The sequence below is a fragment of the Ammospiza nelsoni genome, chromosome 15, assembly GCF_027579445.1.
Source record: "Ammospiza nelsoni isolate bAmmNel1 chromosome 15, bAmmNel1.pri, whole genome shotgun sequence".
NCBI lineage: Eukaryota > Metazoa > Chordata > Aves > Passeriformes > Passerellidae > Ammospiza > Ammospiza nelsoni.
The window spans coordinates 6337230-6354155 of NC_080647.1; the positions used below are offsets into that span (position 1 = coordinate 6337230).

Consider the following 16926-nt stretch of genomic DNA (forward strand, 5'->3'; position numbering starts at 1 on the left):
GCTCCCGTTGCGGGGAGCCCCGGGAAGTCGGGCAGGAGCGCGGGCGGAGCCGCGGCCAGCAGCACCCACCTGCTGGGCAGGACCGGCGGCGGCACCGGGCGAGCGCTCCCCGGGGACTTCCCGGGGGGGCGGCGGTGGCTGCGGCCCCTTTAAATGCCTGCGGTGACGTCACGCAGCCGCGCGCTCCCCCGGGAGCACAACAAGAGTCACGCTCGCGGCCGCCGGGGCGAGGGGCGGGGTTTGGCAGCTCCCGCCAATCAGCGGCTGCTCCGCGAGCCGGCCCCGCCCCCCGGTGCGTCGCGCGGCGGCGCGCGGCCCGTCCCCGCTGGCGCGGCCCGTCGCGGTCCGAGGATGCGGGAGGCGCCCGCGCTGCCCCGCGGCCCCGCCGCCCCCGGCGCGCCCGGGCCCGGCGCCGTGCCCGGCTTCCTGGCCAAGCTCTGGGCCTTGCTGGAGGATCCGGACAGCGACGACGTCATCTGCTGGAGCAGGGTGAGGCGGCCGCTCGGGCCCGGTCCGGGGAGGCCCGCGCGAAGGACTCGAGGGTGGTGGGGGCGCCGGGCCGGGGCTGCGGAGCCCGGCGGGCGGCGGCGGCGGCGGCGGAGAGACCCCGGCTGCCCGGAGCGTGCCCAGCCCGCCTCCCCGCCCTCCTCGCGGGGGTGCGGGCGGCCCGGCGTGCGCGGGGCCGTGACCGGGCCCTCCCCCGTTGCCCGGCCCCCCCGGCAACGTGCGGGCCGCGGTGGCGGCGGGGCCGGCGCAGTGGGACATCCCCGGGGACGGCCCCGAATCCCCGCTCAGCGCTCCGAGCGGGGCAAGGACGCCGTCAGGAGCCATTAACTGCCCGCTTTCCTTCCGGAGCGGGGACGGATGTGCCCCGCGGGCACAGGGCACGGACACGCTGACCAGGCACCCAGACGCGCACTGTGTTTAGTTTTGTTCCCTGTCATTTGTAAATCCGTAGGGGTTTTCTCCATTTTTTTCCCAGCCGTTTGCCCTTTACAAAGACAAAGATGAAAAGAAACGCAGTATTTTTGTTCTCTTCATGAACAATATAAAAGTGATGCAAAAAGCTCTTCCTGTTTCCAGGAAGTTTGGTCTTGGGCATATTAAAAATCTGGCACTGCTGGTGTCACACTTACCCCTGGTCACCGCTGGGTTGTGTTGTCTGAACTTTCGGTAACTGAGCAACGTTACGTGGTTATTTTTAGTGATGACATAGCACATACAATGGAAGAATCTTGTCAGGAGCTGGGCAGGCTGATGAAAGGAGATGCAATCTCTTTAGTGGCATGAATTCCATTGGGCTTGTGCAATGCTTATGTTTATTTGGGACAAAGGGAGTGAGTTTTTAGAAAAATTTTGCTTTGGATTAAGATCAGTGTGTCAGGGCTTTAAGAGAATTGCCTGTTCAATAGAAGTGTTCTATGTAATTGTGTTTTTGAACTCACACTTTTTAGTCCAGCCCCAAGTGTTCCCACAGACTGTTCACTTGGTGAAGTCTTTTGCTTTTCTCTGCTGTCAAAACAGTCTTTGCTGATTTATGATCTTCACTTAAGAGCAACACCTTAGAAAAGCTGTGCTATTCATTCACTGTTGCTTCTGCTTGTTTCCTAGAATGGCGAGAATTTCTGCATTCTGGATGAGCAGAGATTTGCCAAGGAGCTGCTCCCCAAGTACTTCAAACACAACAATATCTCCAGCTTCATACGGCAGCTCAACATGTGTAAGCATCAGCTTCCTCTGCATTCCCTCTGCCAAGTTCATGGCTACTGGGCTTTGGTTTGCATTTCTTTAAACAAGCAAATGGACTTGGCAAGTTTTTCATCCCTAAAAACCCAAGCCCTGGACTTCAGTTTGCTTTACAGAAGAAAAGATTGATGGTAGAGCGTGGTTTAGTGTTGGGGTTTTGTGTTTTAGCTCCAAGTTCTTTAGAGTATCAGCTGCAAGAACATGTGCTGGTGCCTAGAGATAGTGTGAGGTTCCCTGAGCTCCAGCATTGCTCTTGCAGCAAATAGGTGTGTACCCAGGGAGAAGAGGTTGTGTGTGCACCCTTACATCTAGAATGTGAAAAAAATAATTGCCTGGATTTTGGGGCTGCCACTGCTGTTGTCTGCTCTGCTGTGTGGGAACCAGATCAGTCCTGCACTACATTTCTCATTATGTTTTCTCTGCTCAACTTGAGAGCATCGTGTGGCAGCATTGCACAGCACATGTGCAGTGTGGCCAGGCAGAGAGGTGCAGTGAGGGTGGCTCAAGGGCACAGTGCAGCATGCAGGGCTGCAGCAACCAACAGGAGTAACTGCAGAAGCTTCTGGAACCGGTGGAGGCACAAACAGCATGGGAGGTGCTGCCTTAGTTAGAATTTCAGACTGAGAGGGAGGAGCTCTCTGTCCTTGCCCAGAAGGTTTGCCTGATCTCTCTAGCTGATGCCTGTGTAAGTTTTGTAACCTGTAGCACATCTGTTTAGTCTCTGGGCAGAGGGTAGATATTTCTGTTCCTGTCCTGTGCTTGTATTTGTGAGATCCATCACTTGAGTGACAGGATAATCCAAAGAAACAATCACCTCTTCCCTTGTAGCCAGGATAAATGAAAAAAAGTAAATATTCCTATGTAGCTGTAGAATGTAGTGGCAGCCTGCTTTTCCTGCTGGATCTATCCTGGCTTTCTAATAATAGTTGGAGTGCATTAATTGTGTTAAAACCTTGACTGAGGAGAGACGTGGATTGGTCTGTCAGCTGAATCATGCATCTCTACCCTGTGGTGTTTGAGCAGTGATGGAAATAGAACTGGCAATGCCTTACTTTGTGCAGGCAGTCTAGCATGTAGAAGCTGCTCTGCTGCAGGTGTTTGCATGGGCAGGCAAGGAATTAACTTCTCTGCCTTCCTTTATTCTGTAGACTGTGGTTGTCAGGGATAAAAGGGAAAGTGTACCACTCCTCTGCATCCACTGGGACATGATTCTATTGAAGATGTCAAAGTAAATCTAATTTCTAACTAACTGTTGTGAAGGCTTTTACGTGGCTGTGATGGTTTGCTCATGGCTGGCCTCTGCTGTGCAGCCTGCCAGGGGCAGGCAGTGGACATATCCTCTAGCTGGGAAAATCAGAGCAGTGAAATCATTGGCATTGAGCACCAGGAAGGCTACCTTGGCTGTTTTTCATAGTTTCTGCCCCCAGTAACTGTAGTGCAGTGGGTGTTTTGGTAGCATTGGACTTTCTTAAGCTGTATGTATTCCAAGTCAGCTTTCAACTGCAAGAAATGGCTTTGTTGATTTCCTCTCCACAGATGGTTTCAGGAAGGTGATTGCTCTGGAGAATGGTATCATTACAGCAGAGAAAAGCTCAGTCATTGAGTTCCAGCACCCTTTCTTCAAGCAAGGGAAGGCACATTTACTGGAGAACATCAAGCGCAAGGTACAGTCTAAGCACGTGTTTACTTCACTTGGTAACAAAAAGTGGCTTATCAGGAGTTTGTATGGGTGTTCCAAACACAGCCAGCAAATACCATGGGAGCCAAGGTAGCTCCCTCACCGTGCCAGGCCAGTGCTTGGCTGGGCCTCCTTGTGCCAGTGCTTAGACAAAACCTGCCCTGCTCTTGGTTCTGAACTGGGGTAGGACCATGGTCTGCAGTTCTGTCAGCATCTCCAGATCCAAGAAAGGCACAAAGTAAAATAAGAAAAAAAAAATACATTCCCTTTTGGCACTCATTAAAAATTAGCAGAGATATCAGTAACCAGTTCATTTAGATGAGTTTGCTTAAATTATATTGCTCCTCCAAAACTGTGTTGCCACTAAGCTACATCCTTATGAGCACTTTCTGCTTTTTTTTTGTCTGTTCAGGCCTTGTGTGACCTGTTTCTGCACAGATATTTATCCTCTATTGGCACATTACAGCCCATAATATCCTGAGGAAGAGAGTATCATGATACATCACGTTGACATTTGAACAGCAGGATCTTTTCTTTAGGCTGTTGTCAGGTGTGGCTGCATTGCCCAGGGCAATAAAAGCCCAGCATAGGCTGGAGAGGCACAATGATGTTTGGATTGATTCCTCACTGAGCTGCCCCTGCTGGGAGCCAGGATCGATGCAGTGGCACTGCCTGGGGCCTGTCCCCCCCTGCTGTGTGCCCAGCGTGTCCCAGCCTGCACGCCTGGCAGGGCAGGTGCACCCTGACGTCAGGTGTGGCACCATGTGCCCCAGGGGCGGTGCGCTGGGTGGAGTGTTCTAGATGGAAAGACAAAAGCTCTGCTCAGTGCCAAGGATATTCGTGTGAAGTGTTGAATAGGTTGGTGAGAGATATTCTTTGTTGCACAAAAAATGTTAGTGATTTTTTTGGTAAAGCAGTCATTAATTTCCTTGCTCTTCTACTGCCTGGAATGGGGCCATATTCCAGTATTGACTCTAGACTGTATTTCAAGCCTCTGTCTGGAATGCAGGTTTGAATGCAGGACTTGCTTTACTTCCTCCCTTCCACTTTTAGCTCTGCTGGTGTGCAGACACCCTGTGTGTGTTCACAGAATACCAGACTGGTTTGGGTTGGCACCTTAGAGCTCATTTTGTTCCACCCACTGCCATGGGCTGGGACAGCTCTCACTACACCAGGGTGCTCCAAGCCCCATCCAGGCAGGGATGGGAATGGGACTGCCAAATTTCCCTGGGCAGCCTGTGCCAGTGCCTCAGCACCCAAGGACTGGACACCCTGATTAGCCAGTTAGGGACTGTGAAGAGCAGTTCCTTGTGCTTGGGCAAAATTTATACTGGCCAAATTTTTTTGGAGGCCAGCTGGCTGCATTTGGAATTTCTATCCAGTTCCTACAAATATTCATTGTCTTCCCACTGAGGGGTGATGTGAAGAGAAATCAGACAGCATTGAATTCCATTTGGGATGCACCCCGTGTACATTAGCATAATTTATTAACTGCAGCAAACAGCAGAGCATCTAGACTGCAGACAGGGAGGAGAACTGTCAGACCCTTCAGTCCATCCTTTGCACCATGGGATTGTGTCAAGAAAGTAATTAGTCATGTCTGAGAAGTGATTGCACAATAGCTGTGTTCTGTTCCAGCACAGAGGGATGGGATGTTGGTTTATAACACCATTGGTTCATTTCTGACCATTCCACTCCCCTTTGGAAGACAAGATGTGTGAGCCAGCCTGCACAGGAGTTACCTCACACCTCAGCAGGCCAATACCACATTGGTGTTTTCACCTCCCCCATGGAATCCACCTGAGATGCTTTCACATCCTCCTTGGAATTTAGCAGAGTAACAAGAAAACTCCCAGCAGGCTGTAGGTTGGGAGGGACACCTGGTACTACTCCATGTGGCTCAATTATAGTCAGTATTTGGCAAAATGATGTTCAAAATTATGCCCACAAAACCTGGATGTGTCACTCAGACATATGCATGTGATGCACTATAGACCTGTCTTTTTCCAAGTCCTGAATTGTGCTGCAGCCAACAATGCTTCTGCTGCAGAGAGAGGTGGTGAAGGAACTGGAAAATGTTTAATTTAGAAGTGCAGGAAGGGGATGGTGAACATTTTGCTCTCTGATGGCTATTCCACCATCGTTTGAAGCAGCAGCATTCACAGATTGTGCTGTGAGCAGAAGGATGGTTTGGACTCTTCCTGCTGCAGCCAAGTCTCCATAACTTTGGAATGTCACTGAGTAGAGAGGTAGCAGAGGAAACACCAGTAGGGGGCTCTGCAATTCACCTGGTGTGGGATAAATTTTCAGATTGAGTAGAATGCATCTAACTAGACACCTTTATCTCCTGGTAACTTCCTGGAAATTTGTTACTCCTTTGCTGGCAGATTCACCCACACCTAGAAGGAATATGATCATCTTGTTCTTCCACTGTCAGCTGTGGGGTTTTTTTGGCTGGTGTTCGCTCTGTGACACTAGAGGGCAAACTGTCACCAGGCCTGGCAGGGAACCCCCAGGGAATGCCCTTTACAGTCAGTGGTTTTTATTGTGAATTACAGTCAGGAATCTACTCTCTCCAGGTACAAAGTGCTAATCTCATGTTTTCATTGGCATCTTGTTTTGTTCATACAGTGCAGCCTGTCCTAAGGATGGTCACCTGTAGCAGTTGTGGTGTTTTGTGCCATGTAAGAATTGCAGCCTTACCTGATCTTGTAATGGGGCCTGGTCCTGCCCTGCAGACTGGCTGCACTCTCCCTGCACCAAGGAGCATGCACTGTTTGTAGTAAAGTGTGTGTACCTATTCCAGGTGTCTGCAGTGAGAACTGAGGATCTCAAGGTCTGCACAGAAGATTTGCACAAAGTCCTGTCTGAGGTGCAGGAGATGAGAGAGCAGCAGAACAACATGGATGTCAGGCTGGCTAACATGAAGAGGTAGACTCGGCTGTTTTGGGGTGCTTATGCATTGAGTGTTGCTTTTATCTGATGGAGATTGGCTAAATACGGGTTTCATTTGAACTGGAAACAGGTGAAGCCATATTTTTTCCTAAGAGTGCCCATTCCACCCCACACAACATTCTGAATCTTGTTTGGTTTTGTACTTCAGTTACAGACTGGAGATTTAGACTGGGTGTTCGTTGGCTGCCTTGAGATCTCACTCTGGTTGCCAGCACCTGTAGTAGTTTTTGGGTCCATAAAAGCATTTCATTTTTTGAATACAAACAGGGTTGGATGCAGTGAGGGACAATTGGTGTTTTGTTTTCTTTCCAACTGGAAGTGGACTTTGCACATCCTTGTCTCTGTTCTCTCAGATCCCCTTCATATAGGCACTGATAATTCATTCAGGTCATTGCTTTGCCAGCAGATATCAACCAGAGTCCAGGAGATACCTTTCTCTCTCTCTGTTCCTTAAAAAAAAAATAGCCAAGCCCTTTGAACACCACCTTTAGATCTGTCCCAAGGCTATCAGTGTTTGGAAACAGGCTGAGTGTAACACAAAGTCCTTATTCAACAGCTTTGAAGCTTTGAAGGAATACCTCAGATCAAGATTATTGGTGGAGCAGCAGAGGATGAGGGTGTCTTTTTAAGTGAGTGTTTCATGCTGCTGATGGAAAATGGAGTTAAGTTAACCCAGAGTTTGTTAGTGGATCGAATTAACTGAGGGTTAGTTATCCACAGAGGGAATGTTGCCATTGGTTCTGCAAGGTACTCTAAAAGTTTAAAAGCTGTAAAACTAGAGCATATAAAGTAAACTCTGTTCATCCTCTGTCTTCTGATTTATTCTGCATTGCAGAGAAAATAAGGCCCTGTGGAAAGAAGTGGCAGTTCTAAGGCAGAAGCACAGTCAACAACAGAAGCTGCTGTCTAAGGTACCATTGCAGCATCTTCAGTGCTACCATCCTTATTCCTGCCTCTGTGATACTTCATGGCATTCTTTGCTTATGTAGAATGACAAATGACACAGAGCTGAACAGGCTGTATTAATACAGCATAAAGAAAATGGTCACAGTTCCTGAGTGTCCCAGAAGTAGCACAGTAAAGAACCACGAGCAAAGCACTAAGGAAAAGTCATAGTAGGATGTCAGTGTGTGGAGACAGTGCATGGTAACAGGAGCCCAGAACTTGAGAGATTGCAGGCACATGGAATGGAGTCTGTGAAAGATCTTGGACCAGGATACACTTAGACCACTTGAGAAGTGAACTTGGAACGCAGAAACTGTAGGAGTTTGCACGCTGGAAAAAATTTTCTCTGGTTTATTCCTCAGCTGTTTCTGGTCTGGAATCCTCTAGTGACTTGTGCTGCTATATTGCATTTCAAAAAAAAAAAAAAGCCAACTGTGCAAAGTGAGCTAATTTTTCTATGCAGTTTGTAACTCTTGCTTTCTTCTTTAAAATATAATTGCAAATGTTTTTTTAAAATATCTGTTCATTTCTGTCATGTAACTAAATCATTTTATAGTAAAATCTGAATTAATAATTAATTATTAGGATTGCTATGCTGACCATTTGGTTTTGGTTTTCTTTTGTCTTTCCTTTTAGATTCTTCAATTTATACTAAGTTTGATGCGAGGAAATTATATTGTTGGGGTCAAAAGAAAAAGGTAATTACTTGATAGGTCCCAGACCAGTGCCAGATGTGAATTGTAGGGATAAATCAGCTTCTATTGTGTGACAGGTATTTTTATCACTTTTATATTCAAACTTGAGAAAGCTGATGGAAGTTCAGTCAAGCACAATATAATTATCACTAAAAGAGGTGGGAAGGGAATATTCTGTACATTTTCAATTCCAAAGGGCGCAGTTATCAGAAATGATAAATCACAAAATGTGCACATGTGACTGACTTCTTCCCAACCACAGTGTGTGTAGGACAGGCTGCCTGCAGTACCCTGCCCAACACACAATCCCAAAAGCCAGGCTGCTTGGGAGGCAGGAGTGACAGCCATTGCTGCCTGTCCTTGGCAGTGCTGCAGCTCTTGCTGTGGCAGGCAGGATGAACTAAAGCTCTGCTCTGTCTCAGGTCTCTCACGGATGCTGCGGGTGCTTCACCCTCCAAGTACAGCCGTCAGTATGTGCGCATCCCTGTGGAGAGTGGCCAAGCTGTAAGTCTCCCCAGGGACACAGGCAGTGGGTTGGACAGGATGAAACACAGTGATATCAGTCTTCCTCATAGCTACAAATATCCTAACTTGGTAATCAAATGCTCTCCCTTTGTAATGGGCAGCTTTAGAGCAACGCTCTGGCTGTAAAATTGTGCAAATCAGTGCAACTGGTCACAGATAAAATGTGAACAGGAAAGAGAAGCTGCAAGGAGAATGGGGCTTCAGTATGAGAAAAGGTCAGAGCATGTGGTTTACTCGTTCTGTGCTGTGTCTGCAGATGGCTTTTTCTGAACATAGTGCAGCTGAAGAGGATGGAAATGGTACAGGTCTGATAATCCGAGATATCACTGACACCCTGGAAAATGCCACCAATGGCCTCCTTGCTGTGGCACACACAAGTGGCAGAGCCAGGTATGTCCAAAATATATAAAGTATTTATGCTTGGGTTGATAACTGGGTAGTTCTGTTAATGTTGATGATCCATCTGGGTTCTGGGGAACAGAATGGCTCTCTGAATGTCCATTTGTGCAAGACAGGCCTGTTGTAGGCTTTTCTTCTGCAGCATGTAGCATTGGTCATTGTCAGAGCTCATGTCTCTTCAGGAGTCCCTGGAGGCCTGTCAGGCTGATGGCATTGCAGGTTTAATTTGCTGAGGCTTTTCTGTCTATTCAACAAATGAACACATACTTGACTTTTCAACTGAACAGGGACCTGAATGCTTATATAGGTTTCTAATAATCGAAAATGTATATAGATTGCTAACAAATCAAGATGTACAGTTTTAACTCCAGTTTCAATACTGCTCTCACTAATCATATCCTAGGGAAGGCAAGAGATTTTACTGAAAACTGTTTAGTTGTTAATGCCCAGAGTAAAATATGGAATCTGATTTGTAATCTTTTTCTTTCTAGAGTCTGTCTGTTAGGAGTTTCCCTCCTGCCTAATTCCTATATACTATATTGCTGCTTTTGACTTGGGAAAAAGAGATATTTTGCTCTATACATGGTCTCTGTATAAGCTGTAGTAAGAGATTCTTCATCTGCCACTTTGCTGCTTTTTCTAAAAACCAGTTTGTTACTTGAATCCTTGACTGGCCTAATCTTACTTAGATTTGAGATAGTAAACCTGAAATGAATAGTAATGCAGTTGATACATTCTCCTCTGTGTTGTTTCTGTTTGGGTCACATTTTAGAGAGCCACAGGCAGCTCTAGATCCTGGCTTACCTCTTTGTCAAGTATCACAGCCAAGTGAGTTAAGTTGTGCAGAACCTGTCCCATCAATTCCTGTAAACGATGTCAGCAAACCCAGTGAAATAGGCACGGCTGCTGTGGAGCTCCACACTGCACAGCCAACTGCTCCAGAGGACCCTGTGTCAGTAATTGACTCCATCTTGAATGAGAGCAGCTCTGGAAACCAAAATGATCCTTTGCTGGACAGGTATGAACTTGTTTCTGAAAGGTGTTACGCTGTTGTCACCTCGTGGGATGCTGTTAGAGTTCTGGAGGGTGTGCTGTTTGGCACAACACAAGGAATTAGCTTTTGAATTGTCACTGACAAAGTGAATTCTCTACACCTTTGAAAAAGCCAAGTGTTGGCATCACACATTGAGAAAGGGCCAGTGTCTTTGTCACCTTCATGGTGACACGTGCGCCTGACTGCCGGTGCATGTCAGTGTGTCCCGTCAGCCCGCTGCTGTCACTGCCAGGTGCTGCCAAGCAGCAGGTGCAGGGCACTGATCTCAGGCTGGCATTGTGGGCACTTTGCTCCTGGTGGTGGATTGTCCTGGTGGTCATCTCACTGTACCTTTCCTCCTCTGCCCCTCATTTGTACAAAGCTGTTTCCCATGTGCCCTGTCAGACCACACAGATCAGGGGTGCAGGCTGTGGGTTCCTGCCCCTCTCTGGCTGCAGGGAGCTGTACCAAGGACAGAGTTTTAACCCTTGCTCCTGCAGTTCTTCTGCTGTGGTCTGCAGCAGGTAGGAGGGTCTGGGGTGATGTCCCAGCGCTCTTGTCTGAAGGCCCTGCTGTACCTTCCCTCCTGGCACTGCAGGATGTGGGGCAGTGCCTTGGAACTGCCCATTCCTCATGCAGGGAATTCAGTACAGGAGCACCTCATGGCACAGCAAGACATGCGGTGTGGGCGCTGTGCCTGCAGTGCCTCTCAGGTTCTGCACTGTCCCTCATGTCCTTCCCACTGTCCCTGGAAACGTGTCCAGTTTGGCAACAAGCTGATGTTTCAAAGTAGGTGGAGTTCCTTCAGGCCCAGAATATTTCCAGCCCTTTGCTTTTCATTTATTGTCCCAGGGCAAAGCCATCAGACCTTTGTTTAAACACAGATACTGGTGCACATGCTGGGATCTGAGAACATTCAGCAGGCACTCAAATGAGGGAGGAAGTAGGTGTGGAAGGAGGAGCTGCTTTTTGACCTGGTAGCTGTAGCTGTGCTTGCTATTCAGGTAGCCTTCCCTTGTACCTGTACCTCAAAGAACTGGGAGTGAAAGGTGATGTGGGAATGTGATTTCATCCATTTGGCTGTTCTGGATTGTAGCCAACCTGCCCTGTGGAGCAAGAGAAAGCTCTGCCTGCCAGCTGTGCCTTACAGTGCTATGTCATTCTGTGTTTTTAGAGAGGAAATTCAGGATTTTCTGAACTGCATCGATGCCAGCCTTGAAGAGCTCCAGGCAATGCTGTCGGGGAAGCAGTACAACTTCAGTGCCGAGGCCTTCAGCGACGTGAGTGCCTTCCCACTGTTCTGAGAAATACTGCTCAGGCTGTGCCATGAAATGCTGCTAGTTTAGTTCATGTTGTAATGGGTAAGAGTCAGCAGCATCTTGAAAAGCAAATAGTTACAAATAGAATTATCTATAGGTGTTCACAGTGTACAAGGTAATACTGGGAGTCTTTCCAGGTCTGTTCTACAGAACTGAAGGGAGGGGAAAAAAGGAAAAAAATTGCCTCATTTCCCCTTCTCAAGCCTAATCACATACCATCACATCCTGACATACATCCTTGTATTTGATCCATTTGAATGATATGGAGTGAAACTTAGCTGTACTCCTGGAATCACTGGGAGATGGGGTGACCTTTTCTCCTCCTGTGACCTCAGTTTACTGCCACAGCTTGAAGCTCCCAGCTGAAGGCCCATGGAGGTGCCACTGTCCCTGTGCTTCAGTGGAAGGAGCAGCTCACTGGGTCCTGCAGTGCTTTCAGGAGTTCTCTGCAGTTTTATTTCAAGAACTTCATTGGTTGACATATGATCTGGTTTTATTTTCAGACATTTAATCCGGAGCTGCCAGCCCTGGATATGAACTTGATGGAAACTCCCCCTGGTATTGAAAGTGTAAGAGTAAGATTGACTTCTGTGCTGGGGAGACAAATGTGATGCTGGGAGTTGAACCTTGCTTGATGCAGCTCAAGGGTGGGAACAGGGTTGGTGGCACAGGGTGACACTGCTGGTTCATCTCATCCAGCTGACTCCAGGCTTTCAATTATCAATGTTGGCTTGTTGGAATTTAGGAGGGATCTCAAGATGATAATTTCCAGTCCTACATTCCTAGTGCAGTCATACACTTGGAATGCCTGTCTGAAGAAAGACTAAAAGAAAAGTACTAAATGAAAACTGTAATGCAATATACTGTAGTTGTTCTGAGCATAGCTCTGTGGGATTTCTTCAGAAGATACACAGAAGTTCAGCACAAACTTACTTCTCTTGGTGCAGTTCCTAAAATTGATTCATACTACTAAAAAAATAGCCCTGCAAGTGTTATTTTTGTTGTAGTCCTGAAATAATATTTAAACTAGGATTTCCCAGTCAGAAGAGCTTTGACTACAACTGATAGAAAATGCAGCTGTGTTTAAGCAATGCCTGCAGAATTCAATTACATGATGAAATCGTGTTTAACTGTTATCCCAACAAGACCCATTATAATAAAACTTCTGGTTTGGAAGGTAGAACAAATATTTGCTAGTCAGAAACTTGTTTTGTTTAGTAAATTAAGTTTGTATTTCACTCTGCCTCCTTCTGAGAGCTGCTGTGTGCAGGCTTTTGTGTGCAGTGACAGGATCACTGCTTGGTTGCTCCATCTCTCTTTCCTCCTCCTTTCACATCTAATTCTGTTCACCAGTAAAGTCAGTAAAGACTTCCATTTTGTTGTTGTTAAACATTCTGTCATAACTCTCTGTCTGCTTTGTTTCAGATGGCAAACTTGGCAGAGAGCACTGAAGGTCTGGGAGCAAGTGAGAGGGAAACAGCAGGAAGCAAAGGTGGGCAGGAAGGGACACTGAGCTCTGTGGCAGCTCCAGTCTCTTTGCAAACTGTATCTTGAAATGGAATTGTTGGAGCCTATAATAGCTCCTTTGGTCTGGGCTTAAGCTTTTTGTGAAGAGTGTGCTGTTTCACTGATCTTGAAGTTATGCCTCACTCTTTAAAGGCCCGTCCTATGCCCTGAGGTTTTTCACACTGAAAACCTGGGTCCCATCCTGTGTCCCTTTTCATATGGAAACGTGACACGAGTGCCACAGTGAGGAGCAGATTTGCAAATGCCCTTGTGGCAACATCTGCACAGGCTGTGATCCCCCAGAGGCAGAGCTGCTCAGGTTTCCCCTGCAGTGCTGCCATTGCATGCTGTGGGAGTCAGGGCTTGGAGTGGCCTTCAGGCACTGATGTTTCCAGGCTTAGGGGCATTGGCTTCACTCTGACAGCCATGGGGTGTGGGGTTTGTCCCAGCCCAGCTTGGGCTTTCCTGTTGTGCACCAAGTCTGAAGCAACCTCCCCAGGTTTCCTTGCCTTGAATAAGAGCCTTCAGGTGGTGAAACACTTTGAACTGTTTGTTTTTCCCTCAGATATGCAGCTGATCCAGTACAGGGCCAACCCTCTGCTTTCCTTATTTGAAGAGCTGCCTTCAGGTGAAGCTGCAGGGAAGGCAGAGGATCCCAAAGACTTTCTGCTGCCTCCCTTGGAGGAGAAACCTGCTCTCCAGCCTCCATCAGCCAGTGGAACTGTGGTGCCACTTGCAGCTCCAGCAAGCCAGGCCGAGCCTCTGGACACTCTGGGAATGGGTGATGCACCTCTCCTCCCAGAAGATGGGAATGGAGAGTATAAACTGTTTCCACTCCTGCTTCTCAGTCCTGTTGCTAACTTCATAGATGAGGCCTCTGAGATAGAAATTTCTTGAACTCATAGAACATCTGTAACCAGCTTAGTGCTATGGAATAACCATCAAAGGAGTGAAGCAGCAAAAAGTGTGAGCTGGGTCCTCACCTGCTCCTGGGGACCCTGCTCTGCACAGACAAATGGGAGTTCTCTTGCTGCAAGCAGGGAGCACATCTGGGAGAACTGAACACAAGCTCAACAACAACAAGAGCTAGTGGAGTGAAGGCACCAGACAGAGGGGAAGAACAACAACCCTGTAAACATACCACAGTGTATTCCATAACTTTTTATCCAATATTCTTATTGCAAGAGGAAATCTGTTTGTATCCTGTTTGTAAAGTTTGGCTGGGTTTTTTTGTTGGGGGGTGGTGTTTGTTTTTATTAGCTGGATAGTAATGTGGTGTGTAATATTTTAAACCTGGGTTTTACTCTTTGGAGAGTCTGCTTCAATAGGTGGCTTGCCTACTTTTTGAAATTAAGTTGTTGTTAAATTTTGTTTTTAATTTGAGATTTCTTTTTTTGATAGTTGCTGGCTACGATTGTTTGCATCTGCTTAGATTACTTTCATACTCCTAGATTTGCTCCTAGGTTTAGGGAACATTTTTCCTATGGAAAATGACATTTAACTGTGGAGTATTATTTTTTAACATGCTAGCACACATCCATTGCCCTGGATTGTAGGAGTTGTGGTAGGACGTGCTTGCCCTCCCGTGTAGTGCTGATTTCTCATGCACATTGCATGGCAGTTCCGGGGTAACCTGCCCCCAGTTCACAGGTTGTGTGTCCTTGGAGATAGTCACTAGGACTGATTCATGTTTAGCAAAGGCCAGCAGCTGTCCCTGAAATGAGAAGGGGAGCCCTGGGGTGCCTTGCACTGACTCACATTAAGGTGTCTCTGCTGGTAGCAGCTTTTGTTCCCTGCCCCTGTATGGACTCAGGTTTCACACTGCAGTTTCTGCCCGTGGAATCTTAAAGCCAAATCAACCAGATGCATCTGAGTCTTTTGACAATGATTTACACAAACTATTCTACTTCACCAAAAAGTCATTCCCCAAAGTTTCTTTTGGCACTGTTTCCCAAGTTCTCTGAGCAGCTGCCCTGTGGAGCCCAGCCCCAGTGTCAGTGGAGCAGCAGGGTGTGTGCTGGTTCCAAGCCTGGCACAGCTCCACCAGCCCACACAAACCTGCTCTGTGCTGAGGTGACAGCTGGGGCTGCAAGAGGCCTGGATGCAGGTAGAAACCCCCTTGGATAATATCACCTGCCAGCACAACTACATTAAATTTTTTCCAGTTTTAGGAATTCAGGCTACCTGCAGGCTTTTTTCTCTCTAATATTCCTGATCTAATAAGTGCTGAGCTCTTCTATATTTGAGAATCCAAGGTAGATATTCTGAAGCCTGCTAGATAATGCATGTTACCTGTGCTGGCCCAACTTCATTGGATTTGTGCTTCACTGTCAAATCTGAGTTGCAGAGGAAGGTCCTGCTCCTGAGTGTGTAACACCTTCAGTGTGATTTTATTTCTGTGCTTCTGTACCTGTTCTTACCTCGTGACCCTTCTCGTTTCCATCTTTTGAATTGCCTTTTGTCAAGTTTGTCTTATTCAAGCCTTCAGTCTTTCTTTCACTGACTTGTTGAGGTCAAGGGCTGAATAGTCTCAAGTGTTCATGAGCTGAAGGGAGAGGGGGAGGTGAGCATATTGCATCTGTCCCAGGTCAGGTTTGGTTTGTTAATTCCTTCCCAAAGGCCAGAGTTTTGCCAAGAGTGAATCAGTGAAAACCAGGCTTTTGTGGTGTGCTGTTTGACAGCACCGTGCAGACAGCAGAGTTCTTTGGGAGGCTGATCTGTGCCTCTGACTCCCTGCACTGGTTGGACTGTAATTTCTGTGATGGATTAGTGTCCTGTTCCTCTGTCTCAGTCATCTCCCCTCAGCGCAGCTCACTGTCAGGTATTGGGTCTGAGTGCATCATGGGTTTTTAATACACTTTCTCTCTTAAGAAGCTGAGAAACCAAGGCTTACAAAAATTGCAAAAAGAAAAAAAAAAGTTTGTAAATCTATGTGTCTGGTTCATGTACAGGTCTGGGAAAAGTATTTGTGCAACTTTCCTAAGAAAGATTGCAATGGAAAGGGGAAGACTGAATAACAAAAAAAACCCACATGCTGAAGTAATTAAACTCAAGAATTGCAAAAAGATTACTGTTTCTTGTACATTCTTTGTGTTCCTGTTTGTGCCAGTGTTTCTCAAACCTGTTTACTGATTTCTTCAGAATTAAGACCTTTCATGCTCCTGGGGCGTGGTCTCATGATACAGCTGCTGTTGGTTCAGGATGAGGGTGATGAGGAAAGCCTGGTGCCTGTTTCCAGAGCATGGGAGAACAGCACCTGGGACTGGGTTTTTCAAAAGAGTTTACGTGAAAGCTCAAAATACCATGTGTGCTGAAAAATACACCAGATTTAGGGCACACCTGCACCTATTCACCACAGACCCCAGTAGGAAAGGCCCTCAGCTCCATAAGGTATGGATTAAAATATTCACTGGAGATAGTGAATGGAAATGGAAGGAAGGAAATGGAACAGCCCAGATCATCTGTAGCATCAGGCAGACCCCAGATCTGGCACCCTTGTGCAGACTCTGCCCAGGGTGACTGGCATTACAGTTTTTGTGGGATTTTCCTTGCAGTAAGGAGCTGTTGATCATTTCCACTGCCAAGGAAAAGGATCTTATACAGAACATGCTGCTCTTCAGGATAGGGACAAGGACACAGCCGTGGAGTTGCCATGTGGAGCTGTGGACAGACTCTTCTGCTGTGACAAGCTGGCTGAATCTGCAGCCCAGTGCAGCTGCTGCCCAGGCTGTGCCCGAGGGCCATGGCCAGGCCCCTGTGCCATTCTGGGTGGGGGCCCTGCCCCTCTGCAGCCTGAGGTGTCACCAGTTTGTCACTGTGACCGCAGGGCCCTGCTGCAGCAGCAGCTTCCTTCCTTGTCCAACATCAGTGCCTGTGGCTGCTGCCTGGCTCCTTGGCTTTATCTCTGTGTCTGGGGAGGAAAGATTGCTCTCCCTTATCGTTCACTTGTTGGGGATCCACAGAACACTCCCAGGCGTGGTGGGTGCAGACTGACAAAGTGCCAAGTTCCTCTTGCAAGCTCCTTTCAGATCTACTCTCGCGCTGTCCTGACCCAGCCCTGCCCACACCAACTGTGGGAGCCTTGCCATCAGCTCCTATCTCCTGTGTGCTTGCTAACAGCTTTCC

The 16926-nt window shown here is 47.6% G+C and overlaps 1 protein-coding gene across 2 annotated transcripts; it reads left to right on the forward strand.

Moving 5' to 3' along the window:
- Positions 1 to 336: 336 nt before the first annotated feature.
- LOC132079955 (heat shock factor protein 3-like) lies at positions 337 to 15866 on the forward strand. 2 transcript variants are annotated; one of them, XM_059482869.1, is made up of 13 exons: positions 337 to 489; positions 1612 to 1720; positions 3283 to 3410; positions 6231 to 6355; positions 7215 to 7290; positions 7961 to 8022; positions 8442 to 8523; positions 8801 to 8934; positions 9716 to 9961; positions 11151 to 11256; positions 11799 to 11870; positions 12721 to 12787; positions 13367 to 15866. In XM_059482869.1, exons 1-13 carry the CDS (start codon positions 352 to 354, stop codon positions 13696 to 13698), a joined length of 1677 nt encoding a protein of 558 aa, XP_059338852.1. In that variant the 5' UTR covers positions 337 to 351; the 3' UTR covers positions 13699 to 15866. The 2 variants fall into 2 exon arrangements, with proteins under 2 accessions (XP_059338852.1, XP_059338853.1); XM_059482870.1 differs by having other exon boundaries at positions 11799 to 11864.
- Positions 15867 to 16926: the final 1060 nt, after the last annotated feature.